The sequence below is a fragment of the Sinohyriopsis cumingii genome, chromosome 6 (genome assembly GCF_028554795.1).
Source record: "Sinohyriopsis cumingii isolate HCF-2022 chromosome 6, ASM2855479v2, whole genome shotgun sequence".
NCBI lineage: Eukaryota > Metazoa > Mollusca > Bivalvia > Unionida > Unionidae > Sinohyriopsis > Sinohyriopsis cumingii.
This window is the reverse complement of record NC_142966.1, coordinates 132,014,540-132,039,532: the sequence shown is the minus strand read 5'-3', so window position 1 is coordinate 132,039,532 and position 24,993 is coordinate 132,014,540. Positions and strand designations below refer to the sequence as shown.

At 39.1% G+C, this 24,993-nt stretch overlaps 1 protein-coding gene across 2 annotated transcripts in view; it reads right to left on the bottom strand.

Annotated features, from left to right (window-relative positions):
• The window catches only part of LOC149797995 (uncharacterized), a 38,540-nt gene extending 13,843 nt beyond the window's left edge, over positions 1-24,697 (bottom strand). Inside the window, exons 1-3 of one of the 2 annotated variants that reach the window (XM_089960524.1) lie at positions 24,569-24,697; positions 20,463-20,548; positions 13,094-13,351 (exon numbers count right to left, since the gene is read on the bottom strand). In XM_089960524.1, coding sequence (XP_089816650.1) covers positions 13,094-13,320 — 227 coding nt within the window. In that variant the 5' untranslated portion in view covers positions 13,321-13,351; positions 20,463-20,548; positions 24,569-24,697. The remainder of the gene's footprint in view (positions 1-13,093; positions 13,352-20,462; positions 20,549-24,568) is intronic. The other variant, XM_089960525.1, reaches the window with a different exon arrangement.
• Between the last annotated feature and the right edge of the window lie 296 nt (positions 24,698-24,993).

Below are 24,993 nucleotides of genomic sequence, written 5' to 3'. Positions count from 1 at the left end.
TGTTGGGAAACACCTCCATGGAACTGTCAGTGGGAAATGTTAAGTAAAATTTGTTATTGTTATTCATAATTCCAGGGTTCTGCTGTCCGAGGGGACACTCGAAGTCAGAGGAGTATCTAAAAGAGGGTTATTGTGGTTGTTGTTAGAGTGGTGACTGTAGGGAGAGTGACTGACAGTGATCACAAGGCTCCAGTTGTTCCCGTTCGAGGAGTATTTCAGGGAAGAATTGGGGAGAAGGTAACCGATGCAACTGCTCAGTAAAATGGTCCACAAATGTTTGCATCCTTGTTGCAAACTCATATTGGCAATGGCCGCCCGGATGACACAATACACCACAAAGATTTGGCAAAAAAAGACGATTTACGTTTTAGGCACACGTTCTCCACACCACACATACAAGGGTTGCTTTTGTAGATCTAGCAGAGAAGAACTGGGTGAAGGAGTGGTCACTGTGGAGGTAGCGGTAGCAGATGCTGTGTTGAAGGGAATGATGGCCACTTCATTTTAATGTCGATGACTTGCGAAGCGCCGATGAAAGAATCAAAACTGGGAGGAGATCCTTTCCAACATACGTTGACTTCTTTGACACAAAGTTTTTCCACTTTTGGGGTTCTTTGTTTGAGAATGCTTTCGATGTCGTACACTTGGTCTTCTTTTTTGGTTATGCGTTATAACTTGGGTAAGTAACATTTAACACTTCCTCGTTTTTGTTTTCCAATTTATAGACGGCAGGATGACCACCACGCACTGATCCATTGACACGAAACAATTCGTTGGTCCATTTGAATAAGTAACCTTTGTCGAAAGTGCGTTTGGTTTTGCCAATGCGCACCCAGTCTCCTGCTGCTAACACTCCACTTTTCATGGGGACAGCAACTGTCGGAGACGTACCAAACAGGAGCTTAAAAACGTTCACTTCGTTGTAGGGAGTCGCTTACTGGGGGCCTCGTAAGATGCTTCGATGGTGAGATTGGTACTCTTGAACTAAATGCGGTAAGACGTCGATGTACTTGGGAGTGTGCTTATATGTAAATTATTTCCACATGCGTTCTTTCAAAGTGCATTGAAAATGTTCCACGATAGTGGCTTTGGTTTCGGAATTCTCGGTGATGAAAAATGAATATCACGTTTCTTTCATTCTTTTTGGAAAGCTTCGTTCAGAAATTCAGTACCTGTGTCGGCTTGCCATCGAAGAGGGTGACAACCGCTTTGTTTCACCACCAGTGTGAGGGCTCACACTAACTCACTGCTCGATTTGGAAGTCAATGGCACGACCCAGGCAAATTTGGAAAAGATGTGGATGACACAAAACAAATATTTGTAACCACGATTGTAGGTGGTAAAATGAGAGACATCGGGTAAATCGACTTGCCATCGATGAGCGGTGCCCTCCACTTGGGTGCGACCTCTGGGAAACATTCGCCGATTGGGTTTGTGTAAAGAGTATGTGACTTGTTCTTGTAACCATCGTTGTATTTGAGGTAAATGGAGACTTTTCAGACGGGTTATGGCAGCCCGATACAATTTCTGAACTCCTCCGTATCCCGCAGGATGGGATGGATCGTAGTAAATGCTGGATAACACCTTCTCTTCTTTTAATAAGTCACCCACTTTTCGCTGATGCTGTTTGGAAACGGCTTTACGTGTCCGATGTGCCACGGGAGTAGACGTCGAAGGTAGTGGTGGTAGTGGGGGTGGTAATGGGATGGTTTTGGTCTTCTTTTCTTTTTTCACTTCTAGTTTCCCTTTATTTTTGACTTCAGTCGAAGGAGGAGTGGACATCATCTTTGTAACACAATCTTTCAGGTCTTCTCGTTGGGGAGTGAGGGAAGGGTCAACAAGGACGCTGCAACCTTACTAGGAATGTGAGCTGCTGACAGTGTTTAAAAGACTTTTCGTACCTTTTCTTCCTCATGCATTCGTGGGGCTGCGTCTGATTTGACCTCTGGCGGTGGTGGTGATGGACTTTTCAACAGGGTCTTAAAATCTTTCAGAGTTGGCTGAGCTGTTTCGTCTAAAGCTTTCTGGTGAAAGAGTTGTAGCCGTTGCAATAGTTGACCTTACTTTTGCGAGTTTTCTGTTTCGTACAAATCGTTGCGATCCATCAACGACTGCAATTCGTGTTGTAACTGGGACATCTCGGTAAAACGAGGATTGGGAGGTAAATGCGGGGTCCGTTTTTCTTGCCAATTCCATCCATCGTTTGTAAAGCAATAAAGCCAGTTTTCGTCCTTCCATCAGATTTCAACGGTTACGTCTGAGATTTTTGGACCAAAAAGGTCCCTTTTATCTTCTATGTCCTTTTCTATCTTTCTCCAATGAGTCATCCCAGCATTGTTTCCAATACTTCTTTCAGAAAGGGTCCTAACAACATGGGCAAAATTCCTCAGCGTTGCATCAACATTATTTTCATTTGGCGAATGGTTATTTTCTTTATGACCATTTGACGAAGAACGTGTCGATGTTTGGCTAAGTATTTTTTCTGATTTGGAGACATAGGTAGTGTGCCTTTCAAGACATTCAGGCAACATTTACAGACGGTATCGACGACGTTTGATTAAGTTGTTTTAGCACGGGTAGAGAGTCTTTAGACAGGACGAACAACACGCCCTAATGATTGACTAAACGAGGAGGAATTCTTTTCCTTTTCTTTCCTTTGGGGTTGGAAATGAATGGCTTCGGGGGGTGACATTATAGGGTGTTCAGGAGCACAAACACACTGATTTCATTTCTTTGCCTCAGGTCTTTTTATACTGGAAAGCGTCGCCACTGTCTTTACGTCGTATCATCTTGATGACAGGCATCAGAGGTCGTGGAGGGTTTCGCAAAGGACTAAGCTGGGACACTTCTTGTCTGGACAAATCCAGTAAACTCTGTAATATGTCTGATCTATCTTGGATTTTGATTTTGGGGAGAAGGTACTTAGCGAGCAGGTGCCACTGCAGATAAAGAGGAAGAGGGTGTAACCAGTGGAGGAGACGTTCTTGGAGACGTGGGTTTCCATTGTTTCATCAAAAAAGAAAGAACTGCTGACAAATTGGGTTTGGCTAGCATCACCAGCAACGGAGAAGTGAAAGACGTGTGGGTACTGGAGACGCGGTCACCGTCGCTGCAGGTCATAGTTTGCGAATGTATGGTTGCGATCTGGTCGAAGTGCCTCTCTTGCGGGTAGAAGCTGTTTCTTATGGGGGGGGGGGGGCTTTTATTTTTCTGGGGACTTTTTTTCTGTGGGCTTTTCTTTTTCTGGAGCTGTGACCTGGTCTTGACACCACTGCTGTTTTACTTTTGGGTCAGTTTGGCATTTTTGGGAGTGGTTTTTTTATTGGGGAGGACTTTGGGGGCATTCGGATCCCATTTTAAGAGGGAGTGAATGTTGACACCTCCTAGAGAACCGCTACCTCCAGATTTCAAAATGATTTGCTTTTAGGTTTGAGTGTCGATGCAGGGATCGGGCAGGTGCGTCAAGGCTACTTTGCTTCTATCAGAAAAGCGTTTTTTTTTTGATGAATGTGAATAATGCCTTGTGGATTTTTTTTCGCGACTGATGCCATACACGAATCAATTTGACGGGAAGATGAGACTGAAGGGACGTCATGTTGATGCTTTATGAGACAAAACCCAAAGTGTCCGAGGTTTTTTTAGATAGTTTTGTAAAGTCGATGATGGGTACGTGTACAGGACAGGCCCTCCGTTTTGGCACCAGTGGTGAAACAGATGGGTATGAAATCGCACATAATCGCGGAATGGGTGGGTTTCAAATCCACGAGTAAATAGGCGTATGGGGTTTGAGTGCCATCGTCGTACACATGAGTCAGCGAAGACGTTCCTAACAGTTTGGCTAAGACTTTGCACTTGCGATTTATTTTTATGGATTTTACACAACACCACGTAATGAGCATTGAGACTGATGGTGCGACGGGCTTTACTTTGTTGAAGCAAATTTTAGGTAATGTAAATGACACTGACATTATGATGATGCCCTTTGCGCGTAAACCACAGTCTAATTTCTTCTTCGTCTTCTTCTAACATGTCGTCGAAAATCACCATATGGCTTTGACTGGAATCAGACACGATCCAGTAGTCTAATCCAGGAATGCCGCCCACAAACACGATGAAATCGCCTTGACTTTCTCGCTGGAGGCTGTACGCCGATTGCCACTCTTTGTAACACCACACGATCCGTTGAGGCAGACAAATGATCAAATGATGTTTGTGTTTGATCAAACGTTTGACAAATTCGGTTTTGCCTGAACCGCTGGGTCCGGCAATTAATATGTTAAAGGGATTGCGAAGATACAAGGCCTCCCAACTAGCACGATCTAAGCATTCCTCGATGACTTTGAAAGTGGAGGAAGAAAGGAGCAGAGACAGTACATGTAACCATAGTGCAGGGAATGACACTTTTGACGCGAAGACAGACAAGACAAGAGTGTTGATACTCTTTTTTCAGGACACGTTTATTTCAACACATGTTTAAAAATCGAACAAAACGAAAGACAAAAATATATAAAAGCCAAAGAGTTAAGTACAGCGATAAAATATACATCAAAGCGATCAAAGTGGAATATAAACAAGTCACTGTATAAAAAGTTTTGGTAGCTAAGGTGTCCTAGGGGCAGGGTGTAATGGTCTTACAGTCTCTACATTGGGTACAGTCACACAGGAATCCTCCCGGAATGGCCTTTTGGTAATGTCCATGACAGTCCTGTCCTAAAGGGAGTTTTGTTCCTCGGCTTCGGGTTCTTTTTCCGACATTTTCACTAACACAGGTTCAAAAATTACTTTTTTCACTGGACACTTTAAGTTCAATTTTTCCTTTGAATGCAGAACACAAATCTCGGGCAATGTAAACTACTTCTTTGGTCAAAGCCTCGAAACCCCATCACGTTTTTTGTTTTGTATAGTACAGATCGAACCGAGCACACAAGAACTCGGCTGGTAAACGAAATCCCTGAAAGAAAGTCACTAAGACACACACCACACAACGACCCCAATTTAATGGACACAGTTATCGTAATAAGTGTTGGTAATCCTCTAACGTTTAAATGCACTCATTGATTTCCTTCCATGGAATATGTTGCATCACCACTGATAAAGGTCGTGGCATGGTTGCCTGTTTTTATACCTCTTTTGTTGGAGGCAATAAGTGTACTTTCTGCACAGAGATGATCGTACTCCAGTGGCGAATCTAAATGGTTTAGTCACTAACTTGCACATCACACACCATTCAAAAGTTAACTCTCGAACTAAGTTTACTTTATGTGAAAGATTTTGGTAACCCTCTAACTTTCCTCTGGAATTCTTTACAGTAAGTATACCTTGTAGTTCAAGGAAGCAGTCACAACAAACCAATTCTTCTCGGCAACGTCAGGTTCAACAATGTCTGACCACTGGAGCACTTCCATCTGAATCAGTGGTCTTGTATCATTCAAGTACCAGTGGTTTAAACATGGGTAACGTGAAGGATGCAATTGTCCTTTGCGTTTCACTTGTATTATGACCAGCTTTCGGTAAATGCGTTCTCTTAACTCCGCAGGCAAACCGGGAATGTTCTCTTGTAAAGTATAAATTCAGTGTCCTCCAAGAATGAGGAATCGCTGGGTCGTGGCCAATAGCCTCATTTATATTTGCGACTGAAGTTGTGTCCTCCAAAAATCAGTCTTCGTTTACTTTGGAAACTAGCATAGTTTAAAAATGTAGAAATGATTTTGAGTTTGCGTTTCACTTACATTTTGACCAGCTCTCAGTAAATGCGTTCTCTCAACTCCACAGGCAATCCACTAATTATCTCTTGCAAAGTATTCATCCAGAGACTACTGAGGTCATCCCATTAAAGGAAGGTAGTGATAATCGGGAGACCATCGAGCATGTTCCAGGTAAGCCGAATCAATCCACTCCCACTCCTGAAGTGACACATCGCAACTGAAGCTACTGACTCTATCCCCTCTGCCCAAGTAGAAAAATCTGGCTCTGGCTAATTCTTCGGGGGTAGGTCCTCACAGATATTTAGGCCATTTTCCTTGGAAGATTTGAAAACGACTTTCAAAATTGTAGAATTCAGGCAAACGATCAGGGAATGAATATTTGTCTTTCACAGGCTTGTTTCAATGAGGGTATGGTGAAATCCGCAGGAGTTTGCTGATTTTCGGATGACAATGAAAACCAGTAAAGTGATAAGGTGTTCTGTAACGAGTGACATAGTTTTCGCATCCGTCAGGTTTCACATGCACATCATCACATTCCATGATAGGTGTAGTGGTAGTAGTAGTCATATAAAGGTTCGAATGATGTCCTGCTGAAGTAGACATCACAAAGTTTCCATGATATAATGCTGAAGTAGTCGTAGCAAAGTTCCCATGATATGGTACTGAATCGCTGAGGTCACAGCGTACGGCATCGCTCTCATCGGAAGGCACAGCATCGCACTCCACTTGAGAATCACCGAACTTGAATGATGTCTGTGTAAAAGTATTCATCTTTCTCGCTTGGTCTTTATAATTACAATAACCTATCGGCTTTGGACGGTGTTCCTTTTTATATGCTGACCAATATTGACGTGCCCGTACGGCAAAGTGAAGTAGTTGGGAAGCGGCACTCGCTTCTGGTACCCGATTTGATACACTTTTTCCAAAGGTCGACCGACGATTTGGTGTCTGGGTAAACGTACAATCCTGTGCAGTTCGAAGGTGGTCACTTTAAAATTTCCATCCTGTCCAGACTGCAAAGCTACTTTCAGTACGTCAAAGTTCACCATTCGACTGGTGCGATAATTGAGAGTCAATCCTTTCACTTTACACTCCGTGTGCACATATTCTTGTGGCTCCCGGTATTAGTAGCCGTAATTTTTTAGGACCGCCACTAGCAAAACGTAGAATCTTGTCATCGGTGTGCTCGTCCGTCCAGGCCCCTAAACGGTGTCCTTCGATTTAAGGGTAAAGTGACCCAGGCGATCGATGTAGATGCAACTGTCCGTGTCAAAATACAGCAAACAGTCTCCTAACAGTTCTAAAACTTCGTACAGTTGTAAGCGAGAATGGGCTTTCAAGTAAGCAGCAATGATGACATTTCCAAATTCGTCGGCTTCTACAGAGTCCAGTTCTGTTTCGTGGTTGTTTTTTTTGTCGTGAATCATCTGGAAGTAGCGCGAAGGTTCGGACAAATACACGGTCTCTGTGCCATTTTACCCCACAAACAATTCAACATCACTTTGGCAAACGATCGCCTTTTCTCGTGGTCTAAAGTGATGCCTTCCTGCTCTCAGATGATCTCTTTGAATTTCATTTGGTCTTCTGGAGTGTGGCACCAGGAAGGATAGCCGCTGGCTTCTTGTTTCAGTTTCAAAAAGGTATCCACGTAGTCTGCGAAAATGCCTTTCTGAGTATCGTCGCCATTGTGATATTTTTGTATCTTGGAAAAATGGTAAATTTCGTACACTTGTAACAATGGTATCCCAGGTCAAGATCTTTGAACAATTCCACGATAACCAACTTCCCGTCAAGGCGCGTTCTTCCTGGGTGCGTTGACACGGCTGGTATTCGTTGCACGTTTCGGCACAAGTACGGCAAAAGGGTAACATCAGTTTTCCTTCTCAACGGTGAGGAAAAACGAGATGGTACAAGTTTGTGGGAGGAAAGACTTTGCATTTAATCAATCCTTCGTATTGTCGAATGTTGCCCAGGTCAGTGTCCCAAGATCAATTGTGGGTGCCCTGCGGGAAAGTGACAATCTTTGTATACGGAAGGATACAGCGGACACACGTCCAAATACTTGATTCTCCTTTCCCTTTGTGGACGTGGTACAGGAAACTGGTGGCATTTTTCCTCTGTACAAACTGTCCTTCGGGTTCATTGGGTCCAACAGCCTGTAACTTTCCACGATACGTTTAAACTCGGGATCGGTTTTCAAGCGGTGATCGTACTCGTGTTCCCACATTTCCACCACTTGGTATCCTTGCTGTTCTAACTTGAAGCACCGCTGACAAGTGGCCTCGTACACGTCTTTCATGGTACGTTGTAAAAACTGATTTTAGTGTCGCGTTGATGGTAGCAAATGGGGTATCCCTGAAATAAGCAACCGTTAAACTCGTACACGATCTTGGGGTTTTCTAAGTCCCAGCCATCCACAAAATACATTCCGATAGTCTTTTTGACTCCTTCGTTGCCGGCGTGTTTGATCCGGTTGTCTTCCTTGTCGCACAAGTAATGTAGCCAGCGTAGGGCTTTGACCGAGTATTGACGTTTGACAAATTTCATCGTTTGAGGGCTTGTTGCAGCCAATGTGTTTTAGGGTATGAATCATTGGCTGTACACTAATGAGCACGCTTTGGCGATGGTGCAGGCTTCTTTCAAAGGATCGATCCCACCGTACTCCATGAATAATTCTCGAAATTTTTCACAGCAACGCCGTAAAATGGCCACGTCGGAACGACAATACTTTAACATTACTTCCTGAAAGTCGAAGGGGTCTGAGACGTTAGTGAGGTACCCAGCGTAGAGAGCTTTTCGCTGTTCGGTGCGCATGTAGTCGGGGTCGTAGTAATGAACCTCAGGCAAATGAAGTAAAACGGCGTGTAGGATGGCTTCGGTATTGAAAAAGTGCGTAAAATAGCGTTTGGTCATCTCTGTCATTCCAAACGTTTTAAACATTCGACTCAAAGACATGGCCAAGTAACCCTTCGAATCTTGAGACTTCATTTGTCCCACTGGCATAGAAATGATTTTGTCTCCGTTCAAAGTCACTTTAGGACGTTCGGTACTTTGATCTGTATAATATCTGAGAAGAAATTATCCATCGCATCCCGAGAAATTGTGAGCCATCACCGTGGCATAGCGATGGCAATCTCCGTAATGTTCGATGTCCTTTTGACTCCATGTCTCACTGATGAGGTCTAAGATCCATTGGGAAAAATCGGCAAACGTGTTAGGTCCCAGAAAGATTTTTTCACGTCCTCCAGGAGTCTTGCTGCAGTGAGGGCAATTGACTGAAGATAGGCTTTTTGATTCACTTCTCGCACGCTCGATGAACCATGCAGAAATTAGGAATGTGAATGCTAGTCTCTTGCATGCAATCAAAATCGAAAGATATGAAATTCCGGTTCTTCTGGTCATCTCCATCCTCTTGTCTGGAATGGTATTTTTGAATGTAACATTCGTGTTTCAAGTCCACGATTTGGTGATAAATGTGACATCAGTTCTTTCCTGAAGATTCATGTGCCTTGGCATTGCTGGTACGTTTTTTTCTTGTTCACAAGTAGGGCACGATCTCAGGGGTTTACAAGCACTTTTCTGCTGTGATCCTTGCGTCAAGTAACACTGACAAAAGTGCGCTGACAAGCAGAGCAATGCACTCGTGGCTGTATTTCGTCAAGGCAGGGTTGAGAGGCCAAATATCCTTCACATTTCGATTCACAATGTGTTGCTCTCGATTGTTATAGCCAAAGTCACATTTCTCACAATAATAGCTGTATCCCAGGAATCCGGCAATACTTGTAATGGCATCGAAATGTTCATCGTGATTATAGACGTGAATGTATTTTCCGTCTTCGGAATATTTGCCTCAAACAACAATGGTCAACGCGTTTCTTGAGGGTGCACTTTCAAGGTGTAGCGTGGAGCAAAGAGGTCTTGCAATTTTGCATTTCTGGAATGCCACAGGGCGTGTCTTTGGATATCCCCGCTTGCTGTAACAAGAGTTCTGCTTCACTTCGATGTTTGGCTCGGTCCGATAGTCGAGTATTTTTCCAGGCTCTTTTCTATTCTGCTGTGTCGTTCTTGTCGGCATACGTTTGTTCCACCACGATGGCACGGGCTAAACACATCTGGTCTCAAGGTTTGTTAATTCGGACGAGGCTTGTTTTGGTGCTACGAAGGTCGTCCATCAACAACACCTTTTTGCGACCGTCCCTTGGGGAAGAGACACGTGGGTCATGAACTGTGTCGCTTTTGTCTCAGAGATGTGAAACTTGTCCTTAGATTGTTGCCCGTGTTGAATCTTGTCGATGACTTTGGAAGGTGTCAATTCTGCCGGGCTGTAAACTCGATCCAAACGGGGGACTTCAAACTTTCGTGATGAATGGAAAGTCTCAAGCGTTTGTCTTCTTTGGTTTCATATTGTCGTTTCAGTGTGGTTAACAAAGAATCCCACCACTCGGTGATGAACTCTTCTGCTTTCCACAACGGTACTTTGGACATGAAATCTTTAAACTTCACCGTGTATGTGTAAGCCGTAATTCTCAGTTTTCTAGAGGAGCACTTTTCCGTCTCTCGAATATGTTAGTAATTTTCAGGGATTAATGTTGGTGAGCGAGGCAGAATCCAGACGCAGAGAGTCTACACCCAGTAGGCTCTCTGCGTCTGGATTCTGCCTCGCTCATGTCATCTTCAAAATCGCTGGCATGAATTTGAACCAAGACTTCAGCTACAGTGCTAGGCGAGAAATTACGTTTCTGCCACTTACTTTCTTCACCTTTCTCCACGCAATAATGCGATCGTTTGATCTTGACAGCAAAAAGTCAAATGTCTACATTTTAAACGCCATGGGTCCCCATATCCATGTCAGACCACTGTATTCCCTATATGAAGGGTCAGTGTCTTCCCTCCCAGTATTCATTTCACTCTCAAGCCTACCAGAACGATGGAAGAGCCCACACAGATCGAACTCTGATCAGAGCCTTGCGAGGTATCATACGAAAGTTTTCTTCAGACAAGCTGACGGACTACTTCCCTCCTATCGAGATAAAAGTCAAGATACGTGCTATATCTGTTAGAAGAAAGGGCATCGGGATACAGAGTGTCCAGGCCGTCAAAAATGCTAGACAGGTGTTAGAAGAGACAAAAGATATTTTTGTCAAGAGAAAGAACATTGGTCTTCAGAATGCTCTAAAAACAACAGGAGCAAGAGGAAGAGGGGGGATCAAAACAGAAAGTAAAGATACCCTCCCTAAAAGAAGAATCCGGAAACGTCCCGAAAAAAGATAAAAGAAAAGAAAAGAAGACGAGAAAAATCCCGTGAAAGTGAAGAAATTAAAAAAAAACTCAGAGTGAACAAAGACACAGAAGACATCTATGAACTTTTTAAAGTGTTGTGTTGTGAATTGGATTGTAAACTTTGTAACAGAATAGACCAGATAGAAAACAGTGTCTCATGGTTTTGATTGTTTAGAATATGGAGTTACACTCACGCATTCACACACGTACATCATGGGGCAAAGAAATGGATCTTGAGTTTTAATTGATTTTGGCAAAATGAATGCCATCTCTTCTCGAGAGAGGTGGGTGGCCCTGAAAAGGACCGTTGGTCTTCAGAATGCTCTGAAAACAACAGGAGCAAGAGGAAGAGACGTAATCAGCTTTAACTGCCTTAAGCCTTTGCCACGGCCTAGACCTACTTATGGTCTTGCTCCTGTCGATGATTTGGTAGAAATGACTAGGGTGGTTATCGCAGACGTAGTAACAGGGGTGGTCTATTGGCTCGGGAAGGTCTTTTTCTCTTGGATCATATTAAAGAAGTGTAAGAGTACCGTTACAGTTTGAGTTTCACTTTCCTCCTTCTCTCCTAGACCTTATTTATTCTCTGCTGCTGATTCTTCTTCCTTTCGTTTCCTTCTTCCTGCCACTTCTTTTTGCTGTTGCTGTTAAAGGAGAAAAGCTTGTTCTCCTCCTTTCTGCTGCTGTAATAATTTCTCCAATTCTTCTTTCTGTCTCTGTCTAAAATCCTTTACGGGTGATAAAGCAGGAGAAGATCGGGAAGGTGCTGATACCGGAACAAATTCTTGCAAAGAAAGAGAAAACCGATTAAATCCCAATTTAAAAATGTCCAATCTGGAAATAGGACTGTGTTGACTTTGGTTGCCATTTATATGCCATCGCTTCGCGTTTCCACGGACGATGCACCCAAATTCATCCTCTTCTTAGTTTCCGTTGTGTTTGAAAACGTTGTTGCATTGATTCACTGCACACAGACGCTAGCGCATCTATATAGGGAATGTCTCGTCACAGGCAGCTCTCTTCGGATTGGAAGAGATACTCCACGCTGTGACTGAAATTTGTAACGCGTGTTAGGATTGCTGGAAAACTCAATCCGTTTTGATCCGCTCATCCACTATAAATAAGCGCAGTTCATTTCATTCCCTTCTTCTGTTCTCGTCACAAGATGAGGACTAACGTTGAATCATCTACTCTCGTACCGTCGATGCTATTCCGTACGGAATAAACAATGTGTGTCAATTTATCATGGACAATCATCCGGATCACCGATGCAAGCGTTTGGAAAGGAAGGATCTATGTAGAGAGACAAGGCTGTTTGAAGAGGGTCCTCAACTACGGTCCAGAGGTCAGAAGAAGTTTGAGGAAGAGAAGAAGACCTATGCAATGCCCTCTGTGTTGACGGAATGATGTTAACAAAAAAACCAAAGGGCCTTTTCAGAGCCACTCAGATACCTCGAAATGATTAACATTTTTGCCTAAAAAAGTTTAAGTCAATTTTATAGTTAAAGTATGATAGATTGATGTTCATCAATCTAGGTATGTATGTATGTTGCATATATTATATATGTCAATGGCTATTTGTCTCTCCCTAGAGTAGCGCGTATTCAGGTAAGCCCCTTGCTAGATTGTTACCAATGTTCAGTATCGTGACGTCACCTCACCTTTTCCATTTCTATTTTCCCCATACAATAAACCAACTTTCCTTTGACGCTATACAGGCCCAATATTCCTCATGTTCAACTCCAACTGAGGATCGAGTTGCCCAGGGTGATCTGAAAAACCTCGAAGCTAGAGTTGCCCAGGAGGGTCTGTAATGTATTTTTTTCATTTAGGCTAGGATGACCCACTATTCTTATATATATATATATATATATATATATATAGAGAGAGAGAGAGAGAGAGAGAGAGAGAGAGATATCTGAACCTCTTACATTGTAATTACTTTTTAACTCGACATTTAAATTACGTTTTAATTGTATTTTAATTACATTTTAACTCGAACTTGCCTTCAGAACTGTATACGAACAGCACGTTCTCCTTCTGCTGCTAACATGGTTCCATTCACACAATTATCGGTGTTCCTTCCTTAGAATGTAATATATACTTACACGTTTTTTTCTGCTCGTGGTAGACCCATTGTTTGCACATTTTCTGTTGATGCACCATCTTTGATAGATTCTTCATAATTTGCATCCGTCGCTCGACGAGGTGCATATTGTTCCTTCATTCGTGGTTCTCTAGGTATTTCTTGGTGACTAGTTAGATGTGCTACAGGCGATGCTTTTGAGAGATTTCTTCCTGTTGACTTGATCTTGCTCGTGTTGTCGTTGATCATGATACTCCGAGAGTCGTAGTGTCCTGCCCTCCTGGAAGTCAATAATACAGATGCAAATTAGTTGTTTTGAATGTAGGCTCGTTTTGTTGATAACAGAGAAGAATTTGCTCCGAAGTAATCGAAAATGTTTTCGCACAAACACACAGTCACAGAATACCCGCACGCGCGTAATTTTGACGATTTGTATCATTGATCCAAAGAATGTTGTTTTCATAAGTTTTAGAGAGGTATGAACAATTTCATTTAAGAAAGAATTTGTTAAATATTTCTTCTGAAAAGTAGATAAGCTAGAACAAATATTCAAATAATATCCCTGTTAATAGTATTTATATATCGTTTCCTTCAAAAAGAAAAGATTGCAAGAGACGAACTTAATTTTTTGTTTCTCAAGCTTATTGGTTTATTAAATTTTGGGAGATTTAAGAGAAAAAATCTTACCTGAAAGATTATGACGAACATGGAAAATAAATGATTTTGTTCCCAATTCATTCATTAAATTATTTTTTCTTTATATTTTTTAATATATTCACTTACTAAATATCGTACAGGTGATGATAACTTGTTCCCTAAGGCATAGGTGCTTATAGTATTGTATACCTTACAAAAATATGTTTTATGACTGAAACACGGCCAATGAAAAGGATAATGTTTAAATGCTCTAATCATTTTTCTATTACATGGAAATATGAAATACTACGTAAATAATTGTGAGTATATATGGTCCGAATCGTAAGATATTACAGCAAGAGATTACTAAGATTCATCGTGTTCATATTAAAAGTAAAATTAATATGGAACAGTATAGGTTTATTTGATATGTCTACCGGTGGCATTTTGCACCTTGGACTAGGGCAATTGTCAGAAAATGTGAATCTAGGAGACACTTTTGAGGATACTTTGGTACAATGTTTCCCTTCTTATGTAACGTGTTTAGGATCTTATAGACAGTAACAAAAGAAAGTGAAAACATCAAGCTTTGAAAAATTTAACAAAACATTTTTGTCCCTGGATAAACACTGTAAAAATGAAAAAATAAGAATTTACGGTTTTAAGAATAAAATTAAAAAATTATACAAGAATAATCCACGAATTAAATTTTAGAAGTCCTAATAATGGAATGTTCTAATGAACTCAAGTTCGAGTCCTGACGAAAAATCCAAAATGTACTGTATTCAGTATGGTGCTGTAGAATCTACAGTTATTTCTTATTCCACAGACAGTCATATTCCGGTGTTTGATATTTCGAATAAAATTTAAATGAATGTGTTTGTCCAAGAACTCTGTATGAACACTCAAATATTTCGAGGAAAAACAATTAATCTTTTAGAATCCAAATAATCTGAATAAAAAGTAAAATATAACTCAAAACTGGTCACAAACAAAACGAACACCTTATGTCCCAGTGTTTAGAAGCACGACTGACTAATTTCTCTATAAACAAAAGTTATACAGTAACTTGAGACGCAAAACAGATTCCCGTGTGAGAGTCACGTGATCACATTCTAGAATGATTCGAAGGTATCTACACGTCTAAGGTCACGTATTCCAGTACAGCCTCGAATTCATTATTATCATTCACACATTAAAAATGAATTACAGAAACAAGTTGTGCACTTGATTCTCAATCAAGGTCAGGAACTAGGTCAGCAAAAGATACAAAGTTCCGTGTTTACGACTAAATAATAATTTCAAACTAATTTCTGGAAAATATAAAATTCCTAATAAACAAAATTACATTACTTTGACATATAATGAATTTAAAAAAGATTTTAAAACTTACAAACAATTAAATTAAATCAAATATGAATTAAATCAGTTATACATAACACTTCCCCCATAACGAAAAAGAAAGATGTATATGATAAAGCTTTCGTTTTGCCGTACATTAATTATACATGAGGTTAAAAAGAACTCTCTTAAAATATATAAAGTGTTCATGAAATAATACATTGTTATAAATGGGGAAGTGCATCTGCTATTAAAATATTTTTCCCCTTGATGTGCCTGATGTCGATATCATATTCCTGTAACAACAAACTCTACCTTAATAGTCTTTGTTTGTTTTTTCGTCATCTTGCCGATGAAAGTAAGAGGGTTGTGATCACTAAACACAATAATCGAGAAGGACTGAACTAATGTAAACTTCAAAATATTTTAATGCCGGTATCAAAGCTAAACATTCCTTCTCGGTTGGTGAATAATTTCTTTGATGCTTATTTAATTTCTTTGAAAAATAACACACTGGATGATCAACACCATTTTCTTCTTTTTGAATCAAAACTGCTCTAAGCCCAACATCACTTGCACCAACATACAGTTTAAATGATTGGCTGAAATTTGGAGCTGTAAGAACTGGAACGCTTTTATGTATGGCTTTTCAATTGTCAAAAGACTACTAACATTTGTCATCCAAAGGAACTTATTCTTCTTACTCAATAAATATGTCAGGGGTTGAGCAGTTATAGAAAAATTGAAACAAAAGTTCCGATAGTATCCAGCCATACCTAAAAATCTCATCAGTTGCTTTTTATTATCAGGCACAGGGAATTCAGAGATAGCCTTGACCTCAGCATCTATAGGTTTAACTTGTCCATGTCCCACAACATGTCCAAGAAAGGTTACACTAGCACGGCAGAACTCACTTTTGGAAATATTAATTGTCAGACTTGCAACTCTGAGTCTGTCAAAGAATTTCCGAATTGTTGCTAAATGTTCTTTCCAGGTGTCGTTGTATATGATGACATCATCGATGTAAGCTTCACAATTGTCTAGACCAGAGATAATCATATTCAGGAGACTTTGAAAAGTACTTGGCGACCCTTTCATCCCAAATGACATTACTTGATATTGATCAAGTCCATCTGGAGTCACAAATGCCGAAATTTTCTTTCCGTTGGTAGAATTTGCCAAAATCCTTTCAGAAGGTCAAATTTGGTGACTTACTTGGCATTTCCGATCCTATTAATACAGTCGTCGATTCTTGGTAATGGAAATGAATCTGTTTTTGGCACAATTTTCACCTTCCTATAATCAGTGCATATTCGAAAAGTTTTATTTGGTTTTGGAATAAGTATGCATGGTGAACTCCAATCACTTTTAATGGGCTCTGTTAAATCATTCTCCAGCAAATACTGAATTTCTTTTTTCAAGTATTCCTGTTTGAGAGGGTTCATCCTGTATGGGTGTTGTTTCAAAGCTTTGGAATTTACAATTTCAACGTCATGGAAAATGTTGTTCGTTCTTGTAGGAACATCTGGAAATAAGTGCTCATATTCAACTAATAATTGTGTAAGTTCGTTTCTCTCTTGATCTTGCATCTGTGAAAGTTTCTGGTCCAGATCTTTCATAATGTCTGAATTCCGAAGATTTGTCACTCCACTATCAGTAGAATCTGATTAGTCCTTCACTTAAAGCTTCAATGAGTCGGACAGGTACAACTAAATTAATTGCATTTTTAACCTGGTTATCTATTTCAATATACTGGTACTCTTTTAATTTATTTAGATCCCAGGAGTACTGTTATTATAATTTACCTAATTTGTTTTCTTCTGAATCTTGTAAAGGCCGTACTATTTAAACTGATGAAAATTTTAAAGAATGAACAAGAGAGACAGAACTCCATTACCAGACTCAAAAGTTCTCTCCATTGTAGTTCTCTCATACCATAATTTCACTTCTGGGCTGAACTGCTGAATGCCAAATTTAAGCATAATTGGCTGGAAAGTTCCAGACCTAGAATTTGATCCTTGACCTTATTGGACAGATTTGGGAAGGTCAAATTGAGTAAAAAGAAAAACTGTATCAAAGTTTTTACTATTGTTTTAGATTTAGTATTCCTCAAAACAATTGCCTCCGGAAACATTGTTGACGTACACATACTGGTCAACAGGTATTGGTTACCTAACTTGGTCTTAGGTAAGGGACCAACACAATCTACCATAATTCTACTAAATGGTTCGTCAAAGGCAGGAGTTGGGTGTAAATGAGCCTTAGGTATCTTCTGATTGGGTTTTTCTACCATTTGACAAGTATGACAAGATCTACGGTATTTACAAACATCACTTTTGATTTTAGGCCAATAGAAGTTATTCTAGATGTTGTGATCAGTCTTATTAATCCCTAAATGACCAACCAAAAGAGTTTCACGGGCCATAATAGGCCTTTCCTGTCTGTATGCTTTTGAAACTACAGTTTGGTAGTTCACTGACCCTTCGTCAGCAGCAGGTACTTCGGTAGGTCTCCATTTTCTCATAAGAATTAAATTTGTAATGAAATAACAGACAGGAACTTCAGTGGCTTTAGTTTCACAAATGTCCCTTTGAAACAAACTGGAAATCTCAGAATCTTTTCCTTGTTCGAACACAAGTAATTGTCGTTTGTCAGCCTGATTAGAATAAAGAGAATGAGTAGTTAAAAGATAATCAATGTGATCAATACCTTTTGATTGATCCAAACAAGGAGTGAAAGTGACCTCATCAAAAGCCTGACCAATACATGTATCAGCTAAAGGAATACTTTTCTTATTAACATCATTCTCAAGAGCTTTCTTTGCCATAGCTCTGGTAACTGCACAAGCTGGGAATAAATCAGGGTATTCTTTTCCAATTGGATCGACTTTCTGATCCAAACAAGGCTTGTCAGTTCCAAGTGGATTAACCACAACCTTTTGTCCAGATAGGTCGTTGCCTAGTCATACATGAATGCCCTCAACCGGTAAAGCATACGCTGCGCCGACTGTGCCGGGTCCTGAGACTAAGTCTAATGACAAATTTAAACAAAGGCGAGGAACATTAACAAAGCCGCACTCTACTCCCTGAATAAGAACACTCTCATTAGAAGAAGACTTTTCAGAAAAAAGCAAAGTACCTGACAATAAAAGACTCTGAGAAGGTCCTGTGTCCCTTACAGTTTTAATAGGGATAGGATTGGCTGAATCACCCACGAGTGATAAAGAAGCTCTCGATATGAATGGTTCATAATTCTCCGTAATAAAATCATACAGGGGTTCATCAGACCCAACAAATGTCTTGCTTTCAATACATGACCGTGACCTTTACCTCTTAGAAATGAGAGCATTTGGAATAGGTCTGTCTTGATTCTGATAACTATTTTTCAATTTGTAGCAACCAGAAATAATGTGTCATTTGTTCTTGCAATAGCTACACGTAGGAAGAGACAAGGACCTTTGGTCAAGCTTATCTGAACTTGATTTTTAGAAGTTGTGCCAGTTTGAGATTTAGAAGGGCTTGTATTAGGTTAAATACTTTTCTGCCAGAATACGGTTGAGTTGAAGTCTTATTTAAAAAAAAGAACTTGATGAATTAATGAATACTCATCAGCAGCACGAGGAGCATTTTGCAGGGTTTCAATCTGATGCTTGTCAAGAAAAGTCTTAATGTCACTATGGACACAGTTTTTAAACTTTTCAAGTAATACAAGTTGATTGAGACTTTCATAATTTTGTTCAACTTTCTTGGTTTAGAACCATTTATCAAATAACTTCTCTTTTTCTCTAGCAAATTCGACATGAAATCGTCCAGCTACTTTTTATAGTTTCTGAATTTATGCCTATAAGCTTTAGGGCTTACTCATAACCCTTTAAATTGCATTCTTTAAAAGTATCATAGTCACGACTTTGGTAAACTGACAGCGAATTGTAAATATCACTAGCATTACCAGTGAGTACACAGTGTAATAATTGCGTCCAATGCTTCTTTGGCCATTTCAAATTTTCAGCAGCTTTTTCAAAACGAGTATAAGTTTTGTCTACTTCTCTTTATTTGAAAGGGAGCACTAACCTAATATTCTTTGCAACATCAAAACTTAAACTTGTATTTGAAGTGGAGATGTGGTTTTCACTAGCCAGCTCCATTTATTTATTCTAAATTGATATTCCCTTTCTTTCTCTCTTTCTTCTTTGGCAATTGTTCTTTTTTGTAATTGCATTTGTTTTTCTTTCTCTCTTTCATGTCTTTTTCTCAAATTGTAACTGCATTTGTTTTTCGTGTAACTGTATTTGTCTTTCTTTTTCTTCCTTATCTAATTGCATTTCTTTTTCTTCTTTTTGTAATAACAATTGTTCTTTTTTTTGTTAATTTCATTTGTTTTGTTCTTTTTGTCCAATTGCAACTGCATTTACATTTGTTTTTCGTCTTTATGTTTCTGAAGTTCCAGCTTCGTCAACTCAAATTCCATCTTGTATTTTAATTCTAATTCATTTACTTTTATGTCAGAGTCTGATACAGACTTACTGATCGCAACCAAAGCAATTTTATCCAAAAACATTCTTTTCTACCAAGTATTGGACCATAATATTTGTTCTTTCTTGCTTCGTTAAGGAAGCCTTAACGTCAAAAAGACAATATTTTCAGGCAAGTTGAATTAATTCATCTTTTTTGAAAAGATCTAATTGGTCCTGGGCAGGACTTGAAAAGAAAGATTTCCACCTTTGATGACATTTTGGAAAAAGCTTGCCGATTTCACTAAAGATTTCAAAAACATGGGCAATTCAAATTAAAAAATATGTTTTCTGAAATACTTTAGCCAAATTTAAAAACAAATCCATAGACGGTTTTAAGAATCAAATCCAAAAAATCTAAGAATAATCCACGAATTAAATTTTAGAATTCCTAGTAATGGAATGTTCTAATGAATTCAAGTGCAAGTCCCGACAAAAAATCCCAAATGGAAGGCGATGACTTAAATTCTAGTCAGTATAGTGCTGTAGTGTCTACAGTTCTTTGGTTTTCAACAGACAAGAATATTTCGGTGTTTCAAGCCCAGAATAAATGTAAATAAATGTCTTTGTCTAAGAATTCTGTATGAGCACTCAAATATTTCCAGGATATAGAATTAATCTTTAAGAATCCAAATAATGTGAATAAAAATTAAAATATAACTCAAAACTGGTCACAAACAAAACGAACAGCTTACGTTCCAGTGTTTAGAAGCCCGTCTGACTAATTTCTCTATAACAAAGGTTACACAGTAACTTGAGACGCAAAACAGATTCCCGAGGGTCACGTGATCACATTCTAAAATGGTTTAGAAGGTATCTACACATCTAAAGTCACGTATTCCAGTACAGCGTCAATTTCATATTATCATTCACACATTAAAAATGAACTATAAAAATTGTTTACTTGATTCTCAACCAAGGCCAGGAACTAGGTCAGCAAAAGATACAAAGTTTGGTGTTTACGACTAAATAGTCAGGTCAAAATAATTTCTGAAAAATATAAAATTCCTAGTAAGTTACATTGCTTTGACATGTAATGAAATTTTTAAAAAAATGTTTAAAACATACAAACAAATAAATTAAATATAAATTATATCAAATATACACAACATTCTAAGAATTCGTGCAAGCTGAAACATACATTTTTTTGTGAGGCTCTGTATTTGATGTTTATTTTTGACCGAAACCAGTAAAACTGAACAAGGCTGAACCAGCGAAACTTCAAAATTCCATAACATATGAACAAGGAGATAAAGCCATGATCTTTCCATAAAAACTACGTTTCTGACGCCTACAAATATACCGAATACATTCGTTTACGTTAATGTTTAATATCTGAATGGAAAACATTTTGAATAAAATTTCAATAGAAATTCATTAAGGAAAATGATGTAACAAACACATGCACGCACGCACGCACACACACACATACACATACATACACACATACATGCATACATACATACATACATACATACATACATACATACATATATATTTGTGTGTATGTGAGCCAGTTCAAGGGAAAATCGGCCTTTACCCACGGGCTTGAGAGAGAATCTATATCACTTTTACAATGCAACGACATAACCTTAAGGTACAGTTGCTCATCAACATAGCGCATTAGATGAACTGGACACATATATAAAGTCATTTACAATTTCTCATTTAAACTTATTGCACGGTGTGAGTTTGTGTTTAGTTATTTAAGAATGAAAAGGTTTAGTTAACGTATAATGCAGCTTTTATTTTCGGCACGTAAATCTTTTAACTGTCTTTATTCGGGGAATGAATATGATATTAGAGTTGTGACAAATTCTTCTGCGAAAGTTGAGTTTGTTTTTAAAATATCATGATCGCTGACGACAATGATGCCAAATTTATATTTAATAATTATAGCATAGCCTGACTAAAAGTATGTCAAAGAATAGCACGAAGCTTATCATTCCCCGAGGGTTTTAGACATATAATATCCTGATATCATGGCCTAACAATCCCCACACCTCAATTCTTTAATAAATGCACTTGACGATGTCGATTCAGTCCAGCACCCTGTAGCAAGTCTGCATGCTTGTCCAGGATTTGCAAAATATTTATTGGGATCTCCTCCTGATCTGAGGTTTTCTTCACAGACATTATGTCCGGTGTGTCGGATGATTGTGCCACGGAAACTACACTGCTACAAGTAATCTGTTTTGTCATACATAACTCTTCTTCAGACATTACACTATTTGTTGGAACTAAACGTTTCGTCTTGTTGTTTAATTCCAATAGTAACACATGGTATAAGTGAGCACATATGCATGAAACATTAGATTTATTATTTTTCGATTTACTATAGAACTATAATAAACGTTCTCTCAAATTATTATTATGATTCACATATTAAGTGGTTAAGTAAATTTGCCACAGCGCTTCTTTTGCCAACCATGTTCAAGCAAACCAGGAGGGACGTTTACCGCCAATTAACTTTTTCTTATCCATGTTTGTTTGTTTATTAGATCAATATATTTTACCTTCAAGAGCATTCGTGGCCTTATACTTATGCTGATGATCCTTCCGGTGATTCTTTTTCCGAGTGTAGGGCTGATCGCATATAAGTCAGGAATGAGTTCTATCTCGACATATTGCTGTACACGGATATTACTTTGATGCCTTATAATCAAGATCACGTCGGTAACGTGCAACATCAACGTGATGTATAGGTGCTTCTCCGGGCTAGGTCGAATGTTAAAATCAAGTCGTGTATTAAGCGGTGTTCCATGCTCACAGTAACTTTATCGGATAATGTGCCTTTCACCAGAGTATAATTTGCTCCACGATGTACTTGGTATATTTGTTAATACAGCAGCTACAACACTGCCGACTTGACTTTCAGAATGGCGCCTGAGTGTTTATGTGGATCTGGGAGAACGGCGTTGCTCATGAAATACAAGTGCATATGTAACATGTAGATAATATTAACGGAATCGCCGCCACCTCGACTACTTCTTATCTTTATGTTGCTGGAGTTACAACAACAGCAACTGTCGTAGCTGTGTCAATCGCTTTTGTTGTCGGAGTTGTATAAATAGCAAACGCTGTGGGTGGCAGTGCTGGTAAAGTAAAATCATTACGATTATAGCAGCAAATACATGTTTGTTATGAACTTCTAGCAGCAGAGAAAGACCAGTCTCAATATAATACAAAACTGTACTCAATATTTAACGAAGATACAATAATTAGCATTCTTGATTTCGAGACCGAGTTGATGGAAATGGAAACCCACAAGGACTTCTCGAACGGATACGGAACCCAGGGCGATAGTGACCCAAAATGAATGATTCATGGGAAGTAGAAATTGAGTAACGTTTCGCCTGCAATTGTTTACGTGATCTGTGATTCAACTCATCATGCTAACTATTTTTACTGCGCAGCAATTGTTCACGCGAAGGAATAGTGGCCAGTATGTTTGAGGAGAGCATCCTTCTAGAAATGTAAATGGCGACAACAGTGTACATCATACGAACTAAGACCATACTATCTGACTCGCCAGTGGCAGCGTTTTTACCGTGTCGCCATTGTTGGTGTTTCATTTTTAACGAGTGTAGTTATTGTATTACCAAAAATTAATAACAGTTGCAGTTTTTCGGTAAGCAATTTATTTAGACTAAAAATCTTTCACTCTAGCCTTATACTTATATTTTATTATCTCATAGCCCTTACACACATATATGACGATCGGGATAAAGTTAGTAAAATCATGGGATATATAATACTCCACATATATTTTTGTCATGTAGAAGACAAGTGAATCTGTACTAACCCCTTTCATCCACCCCTTTCCTGATAATTATTTGCCCCAGGATATTGATTGCTTGATAAGGGGAAAACCACACCGTATTTTGTTACACCGGCGACAAAGAAATTAATGGGAGAGGTTTAGGTTGTCTAAAACCGGTATATATGCTCCTAAAAAGTCTTTCCAGTTATCCCCCGCGAACCCCATTTCCAGTAAAACAAACCCCACAAAAACATATTCTAGGGTATTTTCCCTCACCCCCAAATTGACTCTATTCAGCTAACTTTTTCTCCATACACATATGGTATCCTAAAGCCTTTGTACACGAGGTAAAGGCTGCTCTGGAGTTGATATCCATTATATTTTGTTACCGTTTTCCAACAACAAAAAATATTTCTTGTTTTGGTGTCCAATCTATGTGCAAGTCTGCTCAAGCATTTGGCAGATATTATTTTCTCCCTGAATGGATGTAAGAATGACTGAGATGAGAATCATAACCCTTGTGCAGCTGTTTCTTCGTAGGGAAAAACTGCCCTAAGTTTTTCTTCAACGTTGAAATTCTAACACGGGAGAAATATGACTCAGTAGCATTAGCGTGCACGAGAAATAACCATGGAAACTAGGATCGGATTTCTAGGGTACAGCATTTAGTTATTGTGTTGTATCCCACTCATAACATCACCCTTTATATTTTTATAATATCTATGTATGTGAAGAACATCCATTAAGTCATTTTGCGTTATATTAGTACAAGTCAACTATCTAATCCCATAAACTGAAAAGATTATTTTGTAGCAGGATTTTGATGATTGATGTTTAAAACAATGCCAGAGAAAAATTTACATTCATTTTATGAAACACGAACAAAAGATCAAATCAAAGAGAAGTCACGATACGATCGACAAGCCATGTCCCACCAGCCATTCTTAACATTCATAAGTGTACATGTATACTGAGTTGTCTATTGAGAAAAATACCATCCAGGATCGATAGTACTCCATATTCCCCTTATCGTGCCACATCTCGCTCGGTCTTGTGTACATATCTCCCTTGAAAACAGTTAATTGTTGATAATCTCTGGATCGGTTTTACCGGCTCTTCTGATATTTAATATTCCTGCTAAATGTCGCAATACACATACATCATTACACCTGGAAACTCAATAACGTTGGATACGTATTTGTTACGTCTGTAGATCGAACAAAATATTGAGAAAGAATAACACTCACCTCTCATTACTATGCCGATGTGTGTTTGGCTTTAATATTTTCAATACACACGCTTTTTAAGATACATGTCGTGATAGAATGTTTCTGCTTGTCATTGCCTGAAGAGTCATGTGCAAGATATCATTCAACTGTTTGCTATACACCGTACAAGGTGCACACTTCACACCTGAGTATATGATTGGTGTAAAATTTAAATCTATGTGAAGATACTGAAAGAATACATACAAACCCACTGTCATATGTGGGCTGTATTTTATCTGTTCAAGTTCGAAAGTTTGTTGTAACTGTTCATGCTGCAGAAAATAACGTCTCTGAAAATTAATTACAAGAGAACAAAGGTATTAGCACCAGTGGGTGCTCCTCCACAGCCTCCAATTAAACCCTTAACCGTGTCTGCTTCACTCGGACCAAGACCTGATGCAATA